Source organism: Mustela putorius, unplaced genomic scaffold (assembly GCF_011764305.1).
Source record: "Mustela putorius furo isolate JIRA1106 unplaced genomic scaffold, ASM1176430v1.1 tig00000129_pilon_pilon_pilon, whole genome shotgun sequence".
NCBI lineage: Eukaryota > Metazoa > Chordata > Mammalia > Carnivora > Mustelidae > Mustela > Mustela putorius.
This window is the reverse complement of record NW_025421290.1, coordinates 20521442-20541548: the sequence shown is the minus strand read 5'-3', so window position 1 is coordinate 20541548 and position 20107 is coordinate 20521442. Positions and strand designations below refer to the sequence as shown.

Here is a 20107-nt window from a genome sequence, read left to right as displayed (position 1 = left end):
GAAGACAGTGTTCTGAGTCAGCAGCCCCTAAAGGGGCCTCATTCTGTCTCCTGCTCTGACTTCCACTCACAGGGAGCTCTAACTGCTTCCAAGGCTCCCAGCAGGGTAAGAGAAATGGCCTCAGGAGGAGGCTGACACACAGAAGAGTCTGCCACACCACAGGGAGCCCACTAGCTGAATAACAGATTTCAAGAAAAGCTAGGAACCGAGTAGTGTGCGGTTTTTTTTAAACTGTCCCAGAAGGGTAGTACCTGGGTGGCTCAGTGAGTTAAAGCCTCTGCCTTTGGCTCAGGTCATGATCCCAGGGTGCTGGGATGGAGCTCTCTGCTCAGCGGGGAGCCTGCTCCCCCCTCCCCCACCTCTGCCTGCCTCTCTGCCTACTTGTGATCTCTGTCAAATAAATAAATAAAATCTTTAAAGAAAAATGAAATAAACTGTCACTGAATAGGATGGCATGTTTATTATGAATTGTCAGGAAGAACAAATCAGTGAAACTTGGAGAAAGAAAAAGATGCAGATCTCACTTGGAGCTGGGAGGGTACAAATATTAATGGCTTTTTAAAAGTTACAGACTCAAATATCATACAGGATAGACTTAGCCCCAAAGGGAATTCCTGGTATTATAAGGGAATGTAACTGCTAATCCTTAGAACCTCAAAACTGTACCTAGAAAACTAGCTTATTGAACCCAAAGTTGCGAGGTTACCAGAGGTTTAAAAGTTAGGGGAAAAGGCCAGAGTTACTTCAGGCCATTTGCAATAAGAATTTCTCGCTTATCTCTAAAATGTGATTTGGGTAATAACCTTTGAAGAGGCTGTTACTTAAGGGAAAGTCATTTGATTACCACTAAGAAAATGCAGATGTCTGCATTTTAGTAAGTGCATCTGACTGCAGGGGCTGTACAACCCCCAGAATCAGGAGTCCCAGAGGCCTCTCAAAATCCGCTCTTTGCTTCTTAGTCTCTGGCTCCAAAAGAAGCTAAGTGTATTGGGGAAAGAAATCCCATCACGAAGATAACACCTATTTTTTCTGGTTCATTTCTGGGTCTCTGAGAGGACTGCTTTAACCAGGGCTCTCAACATCTCCTTCTTCCTCACCCAGTTGTCTGAGGCAGTGAGGAGCCGGCTGAGGAAGACCAGGGCAGGGAGAGTGGCTTAAGGAGGAAGGGTGACCCCGGGCTTCTAGGCTTCATGTCAGACACGTCCATCTGGCATGCACCAGAGTTCGCCTCAAAAATCAAATGATACAAACATGGTGCCCATAGATGCCTTTGCAGGAATGGGATACTTGAGTAAAAAAATTTTAAATACAGGACTTGAAAATTCAGTTCACGACATGTAACGGAGATGACTTACAACACCATTTATAGTTTTCTTGCTACTTGGTTCTCTGGCGACATTGGTCCTTCTTCATAAGGAGAAGAGAGTGTCACTGTCTGAAGAAAAGCTGAGTAATGTTTGCCCTCTGTGATGAGGAAGCACAGGCTGACTGAAGACAAAGCAAAAGCTGGCGCGTTGTACCCCCCCCCCCCCCCCCCCCGCCTCCATCGGCTCCCCCTCAGTCCTATGTGTAGCATCCCTCAGGCAGCCCTGACTGCCATGAACAATAAGCAAATAGTTAACTTGCAGAGCTCACAATCCTGCTAGACAGGAGTCTCCCTTGGCTTACAAATGTCCTAAATCTCACTAACAAAGATGATTTATAGCAGGATTGTGACATCCCACCAAAAAGTCTCCCAACTATCTTAATGTTAATGGCTGGTCTAAAGACAACATTGATCAAGCCACAAGGGCAAGGCCTCCAAGGCCTCGGTAGGCCTCTGACATCTTGGCACCTTGTAGGCCCTCTTTAGCATATGAAACTCCGTTGAAACCTCCCTTCCCTTCACCTTCCCCCAACCACAGGGTACATAACCTGCCACCCCTCACAACCCGGGGCAGCAGCTCTTCCTGCCCAGGGGTCCTGTCCCCGTGCTTTAATAAACCATCATTTTGCACCAAAGATGTCTCAAGAATTCTTTCTTGGTCATCGGCTCCGGACCTCAGCCCACCGAACCTCACCTAGGTTCGAACTTCATCACCTGGAACAAACTCACATCAACCCTCGAAGCTCCTCTAGACCGTGGCGAACCAACTCAGGCTTTTGCAAATGGACCGTTAGCTGGTAGCACCCCCATAAGCCTGATTCCAGTGCAGGCTTCCCAAGTCACAGCAACATAACCATCTCCTCCATTCAGAACAAGATCGTTGAGCTTCTCTGGAGAGAGATCTGCTAGTGGTAACAGGCCAACAAAACTTCAACCTGCTCCAATGTAGAGTCACAGGAAGAGACAACAACAATCCCTGGGGATAAAGAACCACTCTCCAGAAAATGTGATCTTTTCTAAGTTCTTCATATTCGACCTTGTTCCAGAAAAGATTTGAAGGGAAACATATCAGACTAGTGACTGACTACAGCTTCACGAGCTAACAGTTCTGATGTACAGCTCTCTTCCCCAGAGCCTGGGCTGGCATCCTAGGGAGTGTTCCCAAGGAACCTGGAACCAGACAGACCACATTCCAGACCCCTCTAGGCGGAAAACAGAGTGCATACAAGATAGCCACAGGAGGTGAAGTGCCACAACAGACACAAAAGGAAGAATTCTTGCCCTCTGGCCCCTAGCTTCCTGGACGAGTCAAGATCACCAACCAAGTTCAGTTTCTGAGCTTGTCCTATCTCACATGCTCTTAGTATTACCTGAGATAAGGGAAAGCCTCCACATGCTAAGGTTTATATCTTAGTTCAACTGGATGAAGCATCTTTGTGGTTTTGTGCCCCACCCTACCGTTTCTCTTTTCCTTGAAACTGATGGCGTAACCTAAGACTTCCCAAAACCTGTTTGTAATAGACTGTCATTTTGATAAAATCAGGTTTTGGTGAGAAGCTGCAAACACACACAGGCCCACAGATCGCACACTGAAACGGCTCCTAGAGTCTCCAGCTCTCACACACAGCTTGAATCTTCCAAATCTATGAAATACTACTAAGGCAAAGCCAATTAATCTTGGAACGCCAACTCTCTGAAGCCCTAAGCACGATGCCATCCGCTCTGTGACTCAATTCTTGGGTCATACAGGAAGGAGTTTTTTACTTCTTTTCCTCTTCAGTGGTTTCTGACCTTGTGGCCTGGGGGAAGGAGCCAGGAAGATTTGGTCTGTTTTCTCCCAATCTGAGCATTACTACACCTGTTATATTAATACAACCTCATATCTGAATCTGGAAGGTATTAGCCAGCAATAAAAGCGGAAGAGGGAAAGGCTTCAAGCAGAAGAGGCACAGAATACCTTCAGCCCTATAGAACAATTCACAATTCCCGGGAGCCCAGGGTTCCTGGGAGGACTGTGGAGAAGAGGGGGGTATGCAGGGGTGGGGGTACAGGTGTTGCAAAAGGAGAGTGACAGTGGGGAAGGGGCAGGACACAGATCCTAAGCAGGGAGCTTACTAAGGTTTCCACATCAAGAAGTGACCAATCAAATCTGTGCTGCAGATTTAGCGCCCTGGGGGCCTGAGGGAAAGGGATTGGCTCAGAGGAAGTGCAGCTCCACAAGGGGGGAAAAAAAAAGACAAGGCCATAGGAGAAGCAACAGATGCTGGTAATACTTACAGTAGGAATGGAGATTAAGGGCCCTCACACCAGCTCTCTGGTTTACTACCAGAGTTGAGGAGGACACAGGGGAAGTGAGTGAAGAAGATGAGAAGTTCCGTACTGGATAGATGGCCTTGAGGTGTTAGAGACTACCTTGTTGAAACTACATGGAGTGGCACCTGCGTGGCTCAGTTGAGCATCTGCCTTTGGCTCAGGTCATAATCACACAGTCCTGGGATGGAGCCCTCTTAATTGGGACTTCGAGCTCAGGGGGTAGTCTGCTTCTCTTCCTCTCCCTCTGCCCCTCCCCTCTGCTTGCCGGCTTGGCGCTCTAAAATAAATACATCTTAAAAAAAAAAAAAAGGCACTGCCATGTATTGATGATTGATTGACACTGGGTAACAGAGACAACAAATTCACTAGGTCACGGTCTCTACTTGGTTATGTTTGAACATTTCCATAATAAAGTCAAAAAGATACACAGGGGGACACCTGGGTGGCTCAGTTGGTTAAACAGCTGCCTTCGGCTCAGGTCATGATCCCAGCATCCTGGGATCGAGTCCCACATCGGGCTCCTTGCTCAGCAGGGAGCCTGCTTCTCCCTCTGCCTCTGCCTGAAATTCTGTCTGCCTGTGCTCGCTCTCTCCCCACCCCTCTCTGATAAATAAATAAAATCTTAAAAGAAAAAAGATACACAGAAGCCAAATGGGCTACAGGTTTGGAGCTGAGCAAAGAAACAAGTGTTGGAGATAAAGCTTTGGAGGCATCAGCATAAAGGTGACAGAAAAGCCATGGGGAATAGACAAAATGCCAACTGAGAGAATATTAAAGCAAGAGAATCAAGGGAAGAACACTGAGGAACACCAGAAGGTAAAGGGCAGATAGCTGAAAATCTAGTCAAGGAACCTGAAGAGCTAAAACCAGAAGAACATGGGGTCTGTTTCAATAAGGAAGGAGTGGAGGGGCGCTTTGGTGGCTCACTCATTAAGTATCTGCCTTGGGCTCAGGTCATGGTCCCAGGGTCCTGGGATTGAGCCACACATCAGGTTCCCTGCTCAATGGAAAGCCTGCTTCTCTCTCCCATTCCCCCTGCTTGTCTTCTCCCTCTTGCTGTGTCTCTCTCTGTCAAATAAAATCTTCAAAAATATATATATAATAACAAGAAAGGAGTGGCCGACAGTGATGAGTAAGGTGAATGCTGCAGTGTCTCCCCTGATAGAACATAGGAGGTCCAAGACCGCAGCAAAACCAGTTTTTGTTGCAATGATGGCCCAGGACGTCAGACTATAGCAAGTCAAAGTGTGCAAGGGCAGTGGAGAAACCATGACGGTAAGATCTACAGTTAATTACTGAAGGGATGGGTTAGAAGTTGAGGAACAAGAGGAAGGAAAGGGTAATTGCTAGAACACTCTGAAGGCAGGAGAGATAGGATCTGGAGCATAGGGAGGTGATGTGACCATTTGTTCCTTGTCCAAGATCTGTTCTTCACTTCTCCAGTGAGACAGCAGACCTCTAGCTGGGAACATGACCTCTTAGAATTAAGACTAGGGGCGCCTGGGTGGCTCAGTGGGTTAAGCCGCTGCCTTCGGCTCGGGTCATGATCTCAGGGTCCTGGGATCGAGTCCCGCGTCGGGCTCTCTGCTCGGCAGGGAGCCTGCTTCCTCCTCTCTCTCTGCCTTCCTCTCTGCCTACTTGTGATCTCTCTCTGTCGAATAAATAAATAAAAAATCTTTAAAAAAAAAAAAAAAAAAAAAAAGAATTAAGACTAAACTCACCATCTTCCCCTGTAACTGGGTGTGGCCATATGACCCATCGGGGCCAACAGGATAAGCAGGAGTGCCCTGCAGCTTCTTGGAAACTTTCCTTCAGGGAAAGCACAAGTTCTCCCTTCACCTGCTTCTGTCCATTCTTGCCCCCCTGCTGCCAGATAGGACACCACACCATCTGGGACCATTAGATAGAGACCTTGCTGGTGGAACAGCGAGATAAGAATCTAGGTCCAAACTATAAAAACAGAAGGTCCAAACCTGCTCTGGACTTCTCTCCAGACCTGCTTACTGGAGAGTGAGTTTTTTGTTGTTTTTTTTCCCTAAGATTTATTTATTTGAGAGAGGGGGTCAGGGAGAGCAAGGGAGGGTGCGGGCACACAAGCCGAGGAAGGAGGGAGTGGGAGAAGCAGGCTCCCCACTGAGCAGGAACCCCGATGGGGGACTTGATCCCAGGACTGCAGGATTATGACCTGAGCCAAACGAGCTGAGCCACCCAGTGCCCTTGACATGATTTTTCTAAAACTGCTGTTATTTTGTGCTTTATCACATGCAATTTTATCTACCCGATACCAGGAGGACGGGATCCCTCATCCTCTGAGGGTGTAAAAGAATTTTGGTCCATACAACTAACTGGGGGGAGTCATGGGGAAAAGGGCTGTTAAGGGAGTTTGTGCCTGAGTCAGAAAGACAAGACCCTGAGGATTGTGGGTAAAGACTTGAAACAGCCATCATGGGAATCATGGGAAATGTGAGAGGGAGTATACCATGAACACACAGGACTTTAAGAAGTAGGAAGCCATACACTTTTGACGGAGCCACTCTGAGTTTCTTCCACCACCACAGGAGCTGAGAAGGCAGCCGACTGCCCCAGTCCAGGGATCGTGTTGCACAGGGCAAGAAATGAGTCTCTCTTACTCTACTACTGACTCTATGACCTAGAGAAAGTTTCTTATGGTTTCCAGGACAGACTTTTTTGGTTTGTTCATTCTCAGATTTATAGAGCAAAACAATGTGCTAAAAAGCTGAAAAAAAATCATTTTAAGCACATGGCATGGTCATGTCCTAAGAAAAGCTACAACCTCAAGCTACGGCCTCATTCTTAACTCACATTATATTCTAACTTACTTTAATTCTCCTTTAAATTGTGGTAAAATACACATAAAAATAATCACTTTTAAGTGGTATTACATACATTCACATTATTATATAACCATCACCACCATCCACCTCCAGAATTCCTTTCATCTGTACCCATTAAACAATATTTCTTCATTCTCCCTTCCCATGGGCAACCACCACTCTGGGGCCCTGGGCAACCACCACTCTGTTTTCTGTCCCTATGCGTTTGAATACTCTAGGTACCTTGTAAGTGGAATACAGTATTTGTCTTTTTGTGACTGGTTTATGTTACTTAGCATAATGTTCTCAAGGTTCACCCATGTTACAGCATATGTCAGAACTTTCCTTTTTAAAGCTAATATTCCATTGTACGTTTGTATCATTTTATCCATCCATTCATCCATCAATGGGCTCTTGGATTCCTTCCATCTTTTGGTTATTGTGTGCAATGCTATGAACATGGGTGTATAAATATCTCCTCTAGACCCTACTTTCAATTCTTTTGGGTATATGCCTGAGGTGAAATTGCTGATATGTTAACCATTTTTAATTTTTTGAGAAGCTGCCATATTGGTGTTTCAGGGTTTTTTTTGTTTGTTTTTTTGTTTTGTTTTGTTTTGCTTTTTAAGATTTTATTTATTTATTTGACAGAGAGAGATCACAAGTAGGCAGAGAGGCAGGCAGAGGAAGCAGGCAGAGGAAGCAGGCTCCCTGCTGAGCAGAGAGCCCAATGCAGGGCTGGATCCCAGGACCCTGAGATCATGACCTGAGCCGAAGGTAGAGGCTTAACCCACTGAGCCACCCAGGCACCCCCGCCATATTGGTTTTGACAGCAGCTATATCATTTTGCATTCCCACTATAGTGCACAAGAGTCCTAATATCACCACATCCTCACCAAGTCTTGTTATTTTCGGGGTTTTTGTTTGTTTTTGTTGCTGTTTTTATTGTTTTTGACACTGGCCATCTTGATGGGTATTGTTTGTTTTTAACAAATTAAGAATGACCTAGTAGCAAGAGCCTAGCACAATGTCCAGAACATGGCAAATGGATAACAACTTTGAAATGAAAGGTCTAAGTTAAATTCTTTGCTGCCTGCTCCCTTTCTAAGAAGGAAAGATTTGGTTATACTGAAATTTGGTAAATCCCAATAATGCCTTTAAGAGATTTACCTACATCTGCTACATTGGCTTTTGCTCCAGCATATTACTCAGCAAATTACCTACTGAAGAACGGCTTCATCACCTTCCAGAAAGAAACCAGCATCCATTGCCAGCCACTCCCCATTGCTTCTACCCACCAGTCCCCAGATTAGTCTACTTTGTCTCTTTAGATTTGCCTATTCTGGATAGTTCATATATATGGAATCATAGAATATGTAGCTTTTTGTGTATTTCTTTCACTTACTATAATGCTTCCAAGTTTCATCCCTGCTGTAGCATGAATTAGAAATTCATTCTTTATGATTCAGTAATATTCCACTGTATGGATATAGCCTATTTTTTTTTTATTAAAACAACTTAGATCTCCCACCAAAATCCAGATTTCTGGTTTTTCTTGAAAAATTGAAGAATAGAAGGCCTTCCCCTTCCCAAAGAGCAATCACTGGCTAGAGCTCGATAATAGCATCTTGTTCCCTGAACATTCCCAGGCACCTTTCTTTCTCTGGGTCTTACTGTTCCTTCTGCCTGAAATACTCCCAGTTACATACCTTGTGCCTTTCTTCACCTGCCAAAGGTCTGCTCACAGGACTCCTTCTTGCTGAGGCCTCCCCAACTACATACACAATGCCTACTCTATCCCCAATACTTGCTATCCCCTACCACTTGCTTTCATTTTTTTATCATCTGACAGACTGTATGTTTTACTTAAGTCTGTTTCCAACCACCCTTCATTAGAATGGCTGCTCCAAGATAACAAGACTTTCTTTTGTCCACTATTATATTCCCAGTACCTAAACCTTAGCAGTGCTCAAATTTTTGGAATATAGAAATTAGCGAAAGAACTTGTTATAGTTTTTAGTGACTAAAAGCTGCTCCTAGAAAAGAAAACCTGAAAATGATATTTAAAATGCTTTGATACATACTTTATATTACTTACATTTTAAGTGCAATCATTTTAACAGATGTCTACAGTCTTATAACTCTAATAAGATATAGGCTTAAGATCGAGAACACTGAAAATGATTTAAGTCATGGTAATACACTAAAGTTGGTCTGTTTACTAGTCAGGCATGCCCAGAACTTAAAAATGTCTTTAGTTAAAATTTGAGGCGGTTTTCAGGAGTCACATTAAGGAACGTGATGGTTCAAAAATCAAAGCACCAAAGAACAGAGAGCTGCTAAAACCCGGAGAGACTAAGATCTAGTCCTAAATTAACTAAAGGCCAAAGAAACTGTAACCTAATGAGTTATATTAACTTACAAGAAGTCTGTGTCAAGTACTAGGGAAAAAGACAAACAAAAGAACAAGAATTTATTTATTTATTTATTTAAAGATTTATTTATTTGTTTATTTGACAAAGAGAAATCACAAGTAGATGGAGAGGCAGGCAGAGAGAGAGAGAGGGAAGCGGGCTCCCTGCTGAGCAGAGAGCCCGATGCGGGACTCGATCCCAGGACCCTGAGATCATGACCTGAGCCGAAGGCAGCGGCTTAACCCACTGAGCCACCCAGGCGCCCCAAGAACAAGAATTTATTATCAAGAGACTAGAGAGAGGACTTAGAGTATCCCAGTCCACATGGCAATTTTTCTCACTAGAATTTGTAAACTGCGTATTAATCGGGATCTCTAAACTACAAGCAACAGAAACCTGTTCTAGCTAATTACAGCAGAAAAGCAATTTATTCAATTTGGGTAACTCCCGGAATCTTTTTAAGAGGGCTGATATCTGGGTTAAAGGCCACAGTACCAGCAATTATGGCTCCCGAAGTCCCACTACAGGATGGTCCGGTAAAGATCTAGAGCTCCACTACTCAGGAAAGGCACTGCATGCAGCTGGCACGACTGACCCCATGACGCTGGACAGAAGCCACTGCTGGCACTGTTACCACCCTGCCCATCACAGAATGAATTTTTTGCTGCTCCTTCTCGAATTTCAAGTCAAAGTTTAGGATGCATGCTTCTATATGTGGAGCCTAGGTCAAGGGCTCACAACTCTAGCTGCAATGAGAATAAGGCAGAATGTGGGTAGAGAGAAGTCTAAAGACATAGATGAAGGTCAGATTGCAATGCTATGTGTTCTACACTTCAACCTAGGGGTCGAAGGACAAATAGCAAAATGTAAAACTATTAAATGAAACTGGATTAGAAAAATGTATCTAGTACAAGCCTGAGATACCATTGCTTATTATAGGTTCAGGCTACATTTAAAAATTATGAACCTTTAAAGCCAATTTTAAGAAATACAAAGTGAATAATATGGCAAATTAGAAAAGATGGTATATGAATGAAAAGACTGAAAAGCATGGACGCATGTAAAAGAAAGCCATGGAAAGACTAAGCAAAGGATAAATGGTCTTAGAAAGCTTACTCTGGTGGCAGCAAAGAATGTGAACCAAGGAAGGTAGACAAAGGACCAAAGAAACCAAAGGAAAGTTACAGTCAAGTGTAAAAAGAGAGAACTACAGCAGCACCATTATGGTGAAGAACTCTAATCTTTTAGGAGGGGGAAAAAAATCAACAACTTTGTGACCAACAGATGTAAAGCACAAAACGGAAGGAGCAAAGAATTGTGATGGTCTTTTTAATTTGACTTGAGTGACTGAATAATGGGTGATAGCATGAAACAGACAAGGAGAGGACAGCAGGAGAAACAGATCTGAGGAAGAAGATAAGGAATTTTGTTTTGAACAAGTGCAGTTTGAGACATCTGTGAGAGTGAGACGAGGGTCCTTAGAACCAAGCTGGAGAAACACTGGGGTCAGCATTTAAGGGTTGGGAAGAAGAGGAAGATCTCACAAAGGAGTCCAGGAAAGACTAGTCAATGGAGACAAGAGACTCAAAAGAGAGCGGTGTCTTTGCTCACAGTAGTTCCAGAATAAAGCGATCAGTTGTGCAATAGAGAGGCCCGGCAAAATAAAGGCTGACAGATCAGTAGGCTTGCACGAGGTAATTTCAGTGGAATAGCAAGGGAGAGGCCAGGCCAAGTATCACGATCACACAGCTAATGAATATTAACACCCCACCGCAAGCAAATACATATCCCGGAACTCACACATCAATCTGTACCGAATAGTTCTCAGATCTTCCTGTTAAACTACCTCAGGCCCTCAATCAGCTCTTCCTGAAGCAGACCAGATTCTGGTCTGTTGTCTGATGGAGCACCAAATGGAACAGGAAGGACAAATGTCTCTAGCCTAGTCGAGAGGAACCAGAGGGGCTCCCACATGGCTTCCAGAACTCCAGCCTAAGTTAATTTAAAGAGTTGTTTCAGTGGCTGGCATCTCTTTTCAGTGCCTCAGCTGAGTCGAATTACCTAATTACAATGATAAAGCCCTCAAACTGTACATCTCCCTTGACAGTGATCCCCCTCCCCCCAGCAGAACACTCCTTCAACTTCCAAAGAAAAAAGGGGCCAATGATCAATGACCGTGGCTTTCAGGGCTCACCAGAATCAGAAGCAGAGGCACAAAATCTGAGACTTGGCAGGCCAACTGCCTCTTCATCTCTCCCAGGCTCTCTGCATATGCTCAGATAAGGGGTCACCTGAGAGAGAAGCCGAGTGTCCTTACTAAATCCAGGGTAAAAAAAAAGGGAAAACCAAACCCAGGCACTAAATCAAATCCATTCATTCCAGAAAACAGGAAGTTTGACCAATGCCATGGCAATACCAGCAGCCTGTGACATCAGAGCTGAGGCCAAGGAACAAAGGGATTTGTGAAAGTGATCTTTCCGTGGGTCCTCTCCGCCTTGAAATCTGACCCATGCTGCCTGTTCGAAAGTGCACTGGTACCTCAGTACTGCTTCACAACAGAGCAACTGAACTTCTCTTAGTACTTTTCTCAACCTATTTTTGGAGATTAGCCAAAACCACACGCTGCAAATGTGCTGAGTGCCACACTCTTATTAATATGCAATGAGATTCTATTCTGGGCTGCTGGTCATACTGGCCTACCAGTCAGCTACAGGGCAAGGATATAAATTGTAAGGCTAAAAAAAACTTAAAGAGAAGACCAAAATAAACTGCAGCTTCCCCATCACTTTAGGTTGAGAGGATGTATTTGAGGGAGTAGTGTTTAAGGGAGAATGGCTACTCCAGGTTGAAGCGGAAAAGTACCATGAGCTAGGACAGGAAAAGTCCACAAAGCATGAGCCACAGATGTGCCTCTCCCCCTCATTCGGCAGTCTCAACTGAATATTATGTATTCTGTGTAAGAGGCTGAAACTGATTCTTGTCTCTAAAGGTAGAATTGAGGACTGAGCAGGCAATTCAAGCAAGACCAGGGCCAGTTAGTTCATCTGACGGGCTGCAGGGGTTTATCCAGTATTAAAAAAAAAAAAAAAAAAAAGTTGTTCCCAGAGATTATGGTCTTCAGTGTAAAACGCTGCCTTTTAAAAAGGCTGAGGGGCCCCTGAGTGGCTCAGCTGGTTAAGCAATTGCCTTTTCAGCTCAGGTCATGATCCTGGAGTCCTGGGATCTAGCCCTGCATCCGGCTGCCTGCTCAGCGGGAAGTCTGCTTCTCCCTCTGACCCTCTCAGCCTCTCATGCTCTCTCTCACTCTCATTCTCTCAAACAAATAAATAAAATCTTCCAAAAAATTAAAAAGGCTGAATGTGTACAGCTGATTTAAAGGGAGAGGATCCTCATTTATAAGCAGGAATAGAGGGGCACCTGGGTGGCTCAGTGGGTTAAAGCCTCTGCCTTCAGCTCAGGTCATGATCCCAGCGTCCTGGGATCGAGTCCCGCATTGGGCTCTCTGCTGAGCGGGGAGCCTGCTTTCCCTTCTCTCTCTCTGCCTGCCTCTCTGCCTACTTGTGATCTCTGTCTGTCAAATAAATAAATAAGATCTTAAAAAAAAAAATAAGCAGGAATAGAAACTTCTTGTTAGGTAACTGATGACACATTAAAACTGAATCTTCATTTCTCTTTCATCTTTGGTGGTGAGCCTAGAGAGTCATTAAAAGAATTAAGAGATCCTACTGAAGAAGGATCTGTAATTATTTAACAGAGAAAAGTTTTGAGTAGTGAACCAAAGACACCACATCTAGATCTAGCCAGAGACACAGGAAGTACACCTCAGCCCAAGGTGGTTTTGGTGACTTCACTCGACCTGTGTTTTAGAAGGAAATGGTCCACCCCTGGAATGGACTCCGTTTTCAAAGCAAGAGTGGGGAAGAGATTTATAGTTAACCTAGATTCCCCATTGCTATCTGCAGCACCCACAGCTCACTGCTGCCACACCTTCTGCACGCACGTACAGCTTCAGAAAAGATCTGGGAGTTGTCCTCATATAAATGGAGGAAATGCCTTTAAACAGCAGCTAGAAACATTCAGGTTAGGTAAAGGAGCCTTCCTATCTAACAGTTGGAATTTGGTGCCCTCTGACCAAAAGAAGGGTTCTCTATTACCATATAAATGGCTTTTATCTTTGGGTCAGGTTCTGTAACTTTACAGTAACTTGGGAGCTTGTGAAAATGCACATGTCTGGGTCCCACCCAGAGCCAATAAATCAGACTATTCCAGGGAGAAGCCTAGGAACCTGTATTTTTTAACAAGTAATCCAAGTGATTTTCATCACAGGGAAGTTTGAGAAACACTGATCTAAAACTCTGCTTATCGTAATAAAAAGCTATTCATCCTGAGGAGGAAATGAAGGAGAGGAAGAGAGGAAACAGGCTAGACTGATGAATCAGAAGCACACCCTGATGGAGTTCCGAGAGCTGGAATATGAGAGGGAAGAGCTGACTGAGCAGTTAGAGCTGAACTTAGCCAGTATTCTTCCCACTGCTTGCTCCAGACCCCATGTCACTCCACCTCCTCGCCTTCTACACAGTTACTCTCTTTATTGCCGACAAGACTTTGCCTGAAGACTCCCAGATCTTAAACAGCAGATGGAATCAAAGGGAGGACGAGAGGCTTCCCAAGTACAAGCAGACACTGTGCAGTCCCTGGACAGGAGAGGAGACTGAATGGCCTGCTACCAGCCATCACAGAATCTAAACTCCAGCCACTTACCCAAACTGGACAGTCTTTTCATCAAGCCAGCCTCTCTCACGGCAGCAGGACCATATTCCACTCCTTTTCTTTTCTGTCACATAAATCACACAGTTAGATGTGAAAGAAGTGGGTTAGAAATAAGACCACTTTATTTCGCAAAAATACAGAAATCTGCTATTCTATACTTAGTTGCCAACAGATCCCTCTGAAAACCTGTGACACCATCAGCCCTTCCTTTTATTTTTTTCACCTGAGGTCGGCTCGTTTCAAACACTTGCAGGGGGGGAGCAAAAAAAATTACTGGAATCAAATCAACCTCCAAGCCCCTGACTGTGGGAAGAGCAAGCAGAGGCCAAGACAGGGAAGGGCCTTAGCCTGGTCTGGATCCGGTGCTTGGGGGGGTCGGGGGGAGGGTGTGTGCGGCTGGCAGAGGCCTGAGCCTGGGCTTCTCGAGCAGTGAGGTCTCCACGACTGCAGGTTTCTTCCATTGAAGAGAACAAAACCGCCCCTCTCGTCCCCTCGCCGCTGAAGACGACAGCTCCAATATCCCCCGCCAATGAATGGTTTCTGAGAATGCATCCTGAAGCCTTAAATCCCCGGTCGCTCACTTCAACCTCTTCTCTCCGGACATTCCACCGGGTATTCTGGCCGATTTGTCCCCCTCCAGCCCCTCCCTGAAATCCTGCCCCAACTCCCCAAGCGGGACCCACCACTTTCCCTCTCCTGGGGAGGAAGGCCGCGGAGACCCTCCAGCCCGCGGCCCCTGCCCGCAGCGCAAGCAGGATGCCCTCCATCTCCTTTCTCCTTCCCCATCTTTTACCAGAGGAAACCCCACGTGCTCTCCCGGTGCCCAATCGTGGGAGCCCACCACCTCGTCCCCCTCTCTGTTCCTCTTCATCTTCTCCTCGTCTCCCCGCTCCTTACCCCACCCCTGCTTTCTCCTGGTTCTGCCCCTCGGTGCCAGGTCCCGGTTCTCACCTGTCCCTGTGAAAACGGGGCTCCGATCACAGCCACCGAGTGAACGGACTTCTTCAGGATGGAATGCACTCGCGTCCGGAGGAGACGCGACAGGCTGCTTCTCAGGGACATGACTGGCAGCGCAGGAGGGAAGTGAGAGAGAGGAACGCTACTCCGTGCGGCTCGCCGTCTTAACTGAGCGCGGCAGCCCGGCGCAGCGCTGCACCTACCCGGGCGCCCCCGGCACCGCACCGCCCTGTGACGTCACAGCCACCCGGCCCCGCCCCCACACCAGCCCCCGACACACCTCCCCGTAGACCCCGCCCACTCCTCCTGGCCTGGACACGCCTTCGCTGACGTCACCCCGCCCCAGGCCGGGCTCTCCCTCCCGGGAGGAGCCCCTGCCGCGGACGCCACAAGGCTAGTGTCAGTGTCGGACCAATAAGAGCGCGGTCACGGACAGGTTTGTCCCGCCTCGGGAAGCGGCCGGCCCCCGCGAAGTTAGCGAATTCAGCGGAACAGGGGAACCAACTAGCGACCACGCAGATCGCGACTCTTCACACAAATGCATGCCCGGCAGGTGCCAACTCTAGGGAAGGGCTGCCGGGGCTGGATCTGGGCTAGTCTGACCCCGCTTGAGTGTTCTGCCAAGAGGAAGCCAGCATCCATCTGGTCTGTTCCGTCTCAGCTCTGGGTCCAAAAAAACACACTTACCCATCTTTGGGCTTTGAAGGCTAGGAGATCAAATACAGATAGAGCTCTCTGGGCCGGGAATGTTAATAAAAACTCACCTATACGGGGTTGTAAAAAAAATAATAATAAAAAACAAAAAACAAACAAAAAAACCTCACCTATCCTAGGTATTTTGGTTGGGGAGATTAGGATTTTACAAACAATCACTTTCCAGTGTTTCCAATTCTTTGCCTGTATAACGGGAGCACTGTTACAAAAAAACTAAGCAGTGTATCTGGACTGTTCCTAAAATTTGGGGAGGCTATAGAACTGAAAACAACTAGAGTCGTAATAATAATACTTTAATAATCATAGCCAACGTAAGTTCCAAAAACGTTTAGCCCTCTAACAATTCCGTAAATCGGGACTATTTTAAAGAGGAGGAAACAAGATCAAAGAAGATAACTTCCCCCAAGTCATATAGCTTGTAAGTGACAGAGTTGTGTGACTCCAGATTCCAACCAAATTCTTACCAAGGGCGGGCTTGCAGAAATTTGGACATTAGTCCTACCAAAATACATTTTTACCTAAACAACAGAAAATTATCTCAACTGATGCCAACTTACATGCTGCTCTCCAACAAAACAGTCAGAAATCCCCATGGCAACATCATAACTCCAAGGAGCTTTAGTATTATAAGGTAGTTTATTTCTAGAGGATAAATTTTATACCTGTCTCCCCCTGCTGGTTTAACAAAGACATACATGCCTGAAGCTTTAGCAAAATGAGCAAACCATTACTGTAAGGCAGTAGTTCTGAAAGTGTGATCCTCACAGCAGCAGCATCAGACTTTACATACTTGTCAAATGGAATCTGTTGGGCTCTTCCCCCAAATTTACTGACTCTCAGTAACTCTGCGGTGGAGTACCAGCAACCTCAATTTTAACAATCTCGCCAGGATCGGAAGCTGTGGAGAGCAGTAGGGGTGTGGTCAGGGATTCAGTCACTGATGCAGTCCCACTTCTTTCAGATCCTTGGAATTATCTTGGTACCTTTTTCCTATCCATCAACACATTTAATTTTTTCCCCCTTGACTGTATTTTCTCAAATTGATTTGGGCTTTCCTGGACTCCAGCAAAACTGGTTTCTGGAGTACCTACTTTGGGTCACCAGGTTGACCTTTCTAATGTGCTACATTAATCCTGAACATCATTGCAGTGGTTTTCCATTATCTATAGTTTAGTCAGAGATGAATCATCCATTCCACATTATTATGGTCTGGGGTGGGGGGCGGGCAGCAGATTGCTGTATTACTATTGTCCTTTAAAATTCTTATTATTGCTTCCATACATTTAAAATATTTTATAATTCATTTTTAGACCCTGAAAAATGTGGTCTGCTTTTGTTTTCAAAATAGGCATTTGTTTTCTAAACAAGCTATTAAAGATAATATTCAATGGGGCGCTTGGGTGGCTCAGTGGGTTGGGCCTCTGCCTTCGGCTCGGGTCGTGATCCCAGGGGCCTGGGATCAAGTCCCGCATGGGGCTCTCTGCTCAGCGGGGAGCCTGCTTCTCCTCATCTCTCTCTCTGTCTGTCTCTCTGCCTATTTGTGATCACTCTCTCTGTCAAATAAATAAATAAAATCTTAAAAAAAAAAAAAGATAATATTCAAAAGTTGTAAAAGTCATAGAAGAATAAGTTGTTTTAGAAATTTACAACTTGGGGCGCCTGGGTGGCTCAGTGGGTTAAGCCTCTGCTTTCAGCGCAGGTCATGATCTCAGGGTCCTGGGATTGAGTCCCGCATTGGACTCTCTGCTCAGCAGGGAGCCTGCTGCCTCCTCTCTCTCTCTCTGCCTGCCTCTCTGCCACTAGTGATCTCTCTCTGCCAAATAAGTAAATAAAATATTTTTTTAAAAATTTACAACTTGTGGGCGCCTGGGTGGCTCAGTGGGTTAAGCCGCTGCCTTCGGCTCGGGTCATGATCTCAGGGTCCTGGGATCGAGGCCCGCATCGGGCTCTCTGCTGAGCGGGGAGCCTGCTTCCCTCTCTCTCTCTCTGCCTCTCCATCTACTTGTGATTTCTCTCTGTCAAATAAATAAATAAAATCTTTAAAAAAAAAAATTTACAACTTGTTTTGTTATAGCGTAAGTGGAGGACCCTTCCTCATATTCAAAACAAGTTGCTCTGCTTTTCTTCTTCCTTTATTGGAGGACCTAAATATTCTCTCTAATTCAGTGGCTGCCAACACACACTCTATCCTTGACAGGTTGCTGGCAGTGTGTATGTGTGTGGGGAGTGGGACGGGGGAGCCTGGTGAATAGGGAAGCCCTGATAATGGTGTTTGCCAGTTTCCAGGTGTATATACTCCCAAGCTACCATTGTGATGTCACTGATCATGGAGTTGGGGAAAGGTGCTCCTCGTATAGTATTTCCTCTGTACAGATATGATCAACATAAATAACCTCAAGAGCACAAATAATAACACTAGATTTATAAAATAATTAGGTATGGCAAGTTTCGAATGTATATTATCTTTGTTTTTAATACAATTTACTTGTAAGTTTATATAATTTGATTTTTAACGATTTTTAACAACTGGTTTGAAATAGTCTTGAAAATTTAACAATAGGGTTTTGCAGGTGGCAAGCATGCCTTCAGTATGTCTCCAGCAGGATACAACATACCGCTGTTTACTGAAAATCCACGGGAACACAGAAAAGACTAAACTGGAAATTCCCAAGGGCTGGGACCATAACTCTTTCTGCTCATCATTTTATCCCACTGAATACAGTGCTTGGTACATAGCAGGGGCATGGCAAATAATAGACCTTCCAGATTTTTAATGAAATCCTTATGTGCTTTGGTCTCTGGTTCTGATATGGAAGTCTTTCTGGATTTCTACTTCTACTTTCTAACATCCTAAAGAACTGAGTTCACCAACCACACCTTTAGACTCTAAAATTTAGAGCCTCCCTTTCGTTTAAAGAAAAAAAAATGTGTTTGTTCAGTCATTTATTGCCAGTAATTACTGAGCACTTTGTGTGTGCAAAGCATTGTTCTATGTGCTGTTCAGAGAGATGAAAACAATAGCTCAACACTCCCAGTGCTTACATTCTAGTGGGGAAAAGAATCAAGTAGTTAAACAATTTCAGATAGTAGTAAGTGCTATAGGGAAAATAAAGCAGGGAAATGGGACACAACGTGCTGTTTTAGAAAGGCATATCAAGGAAGATCTCTCCAAGCTAAACTTTGAGCCAGACACCTGAATGATGAAAAGGAGCTGGTCATAACAAGTTCTGGGAATAGAGCCTTCTAGGTTTACAGGAACAGCAAGATCCAAAACCATAAAGCTAAAACATGCTAACAGATCAGAAGAAGAACAAAAATGCCTGTGTAACCCAAATGTGCAGAGCAAAGGGTGTATAGTCAATTGAATCAGATTCATAGGCAGGAAACAGATCTCAGAGGCAGCAGTGACGAGCGTGAATTTCAGAGGAAGAATTTTTTTTAATTTATTTATTTGACAGACAGAGATCACAAGTAGTCAGAGAGGCAGGCAGAGAGAGAGAGAGGAGGAAGCAGGCTCCCTGCCAAGCAGAGAGCCCGATGTGGGACTCGATCCCAGGACCCTGGAATCATGACCTGAGCCAAAGGAAGAGACTGACCCACTGCGCCACCCAGGTGCTCCCAGAGGAAGGATTTTTACACAAAGGTAGAGGGTTAAAATTTCTGAATCTATGTTAAGGAGTTGGGAATAAGGCAGGGGAATAACTTAAAGTGATGGTTTCATCGTCTACCCAACCCACAGCCTGGTCTGGAGGCAGCCACCTGAGCCCCTTTCATACTGCTCATCGCCCCCAACACCACCACAAACAGAGGGGTTTTCATCACAAGCGTTGATCAGTGATAGGGGTGTTGAAAGCAGAACATGGCTGCCGTCAACGTATAAATGAAACTTAGGAGTGAAATCTGTTTTAGCACCAGTGGAGGCCAGGCTTCAAAGGACACCTGAATGCTTTTTCCTTTGTTCAGGTTCCAAACCGAAAACAAGTCTTAAGCCCTCTGCACCTGGATGTTCTATTTGGAACATTCTGTAGCCAAACTAATGAGAGTTCTCTCCTTGGTGAGTTACAGAGAGAGAGAGACTGCACTAGGTGTAGTTGTCACACAAAGGAAACATTATTTGCAGCAAATCAGGAGACCATGGAGAATAACTTCCAAAGCTAGCTTCAGGAGTTAGTGGGTTTCTTTGAACAGAAGGATGAATATTCAGAAAGGGGAGCTTTGTCATTGCATGTAAAGACGGGCATAAGGTTGCACAGGTGCATTTAAAAGACACGCCTACACAGGTATCCCATGTTATGTTAATGAAGCTCGTGCTCCTCCTTGAGCAGAGATTTGAAGGGTATAATGAGGTCCAGGTAACTGTCAGACATTCCATGGTCCCTCTGCTCTGTTGTAAATCAGCGGTCAATCTCACAGTGCTCTAGGCTGTGGAGTTTTCCCTGTTGTTTGCCTCAAAAAGATAAGGTTAACATTCCCATGAGGAAGAACGGTGTCCATAAGGGTCTTGCTGGTGACAATTGTAAACTTATAACCCTGTGGGGCACAGTTTCACTTCCTCCTGCCTCCCTCCTTTCCTTCACTTAATTTCTTCTCTTTCCATGTCAAAGTCCCTTTTCTGAAGAAGCCTTTCAGACCTCCCAAGTTGAATTAGACATAATCACAGAATTTGCTAAGGTTACTGAATGGTTACCATATGCTAGATCCCTGCCCACCGCTTCCCAGTTGTTATTTAATCCCCATCA

At 45.2% G+C, this 20107-nt stretch overlaps 1 protein-coding gene across 2 annotated transcripts in view; it reads right to left on the bottom strand.

Annotated features, from left to right (window-relative positions):
* Positions 1 to 14892, bottom strand: part of ARG2 (arginase 2) — a 31447-nt gene extending 16555 nt beyond the window's left edge. The window contains exons 1-2 of one of the 2 annotated variants that reach the window (XM_013057376.2): positions 14649 to 14892; positions 13689 to 13761 (exon numbers count right to left, since the gene is read on the bottom strand). In XM_013057376.2, coding sequence (XP_012912830.1) covers positions 13689 to 13761; positions 14649 to 14759 — 184 coding nt within the window. In that variant the 5' untranslated portion in view covers positions 14760 to 14892. The remainder of the gene's footprint in view (positions 1 to 13688; positions 13762 to 14648) is intronic. The other variant, XM_004738993.2, reaches the window with a different exon arrangement.
* Between the last annotated feature and the right edge of the window lie 5215 nt (positions 14893 to 20107).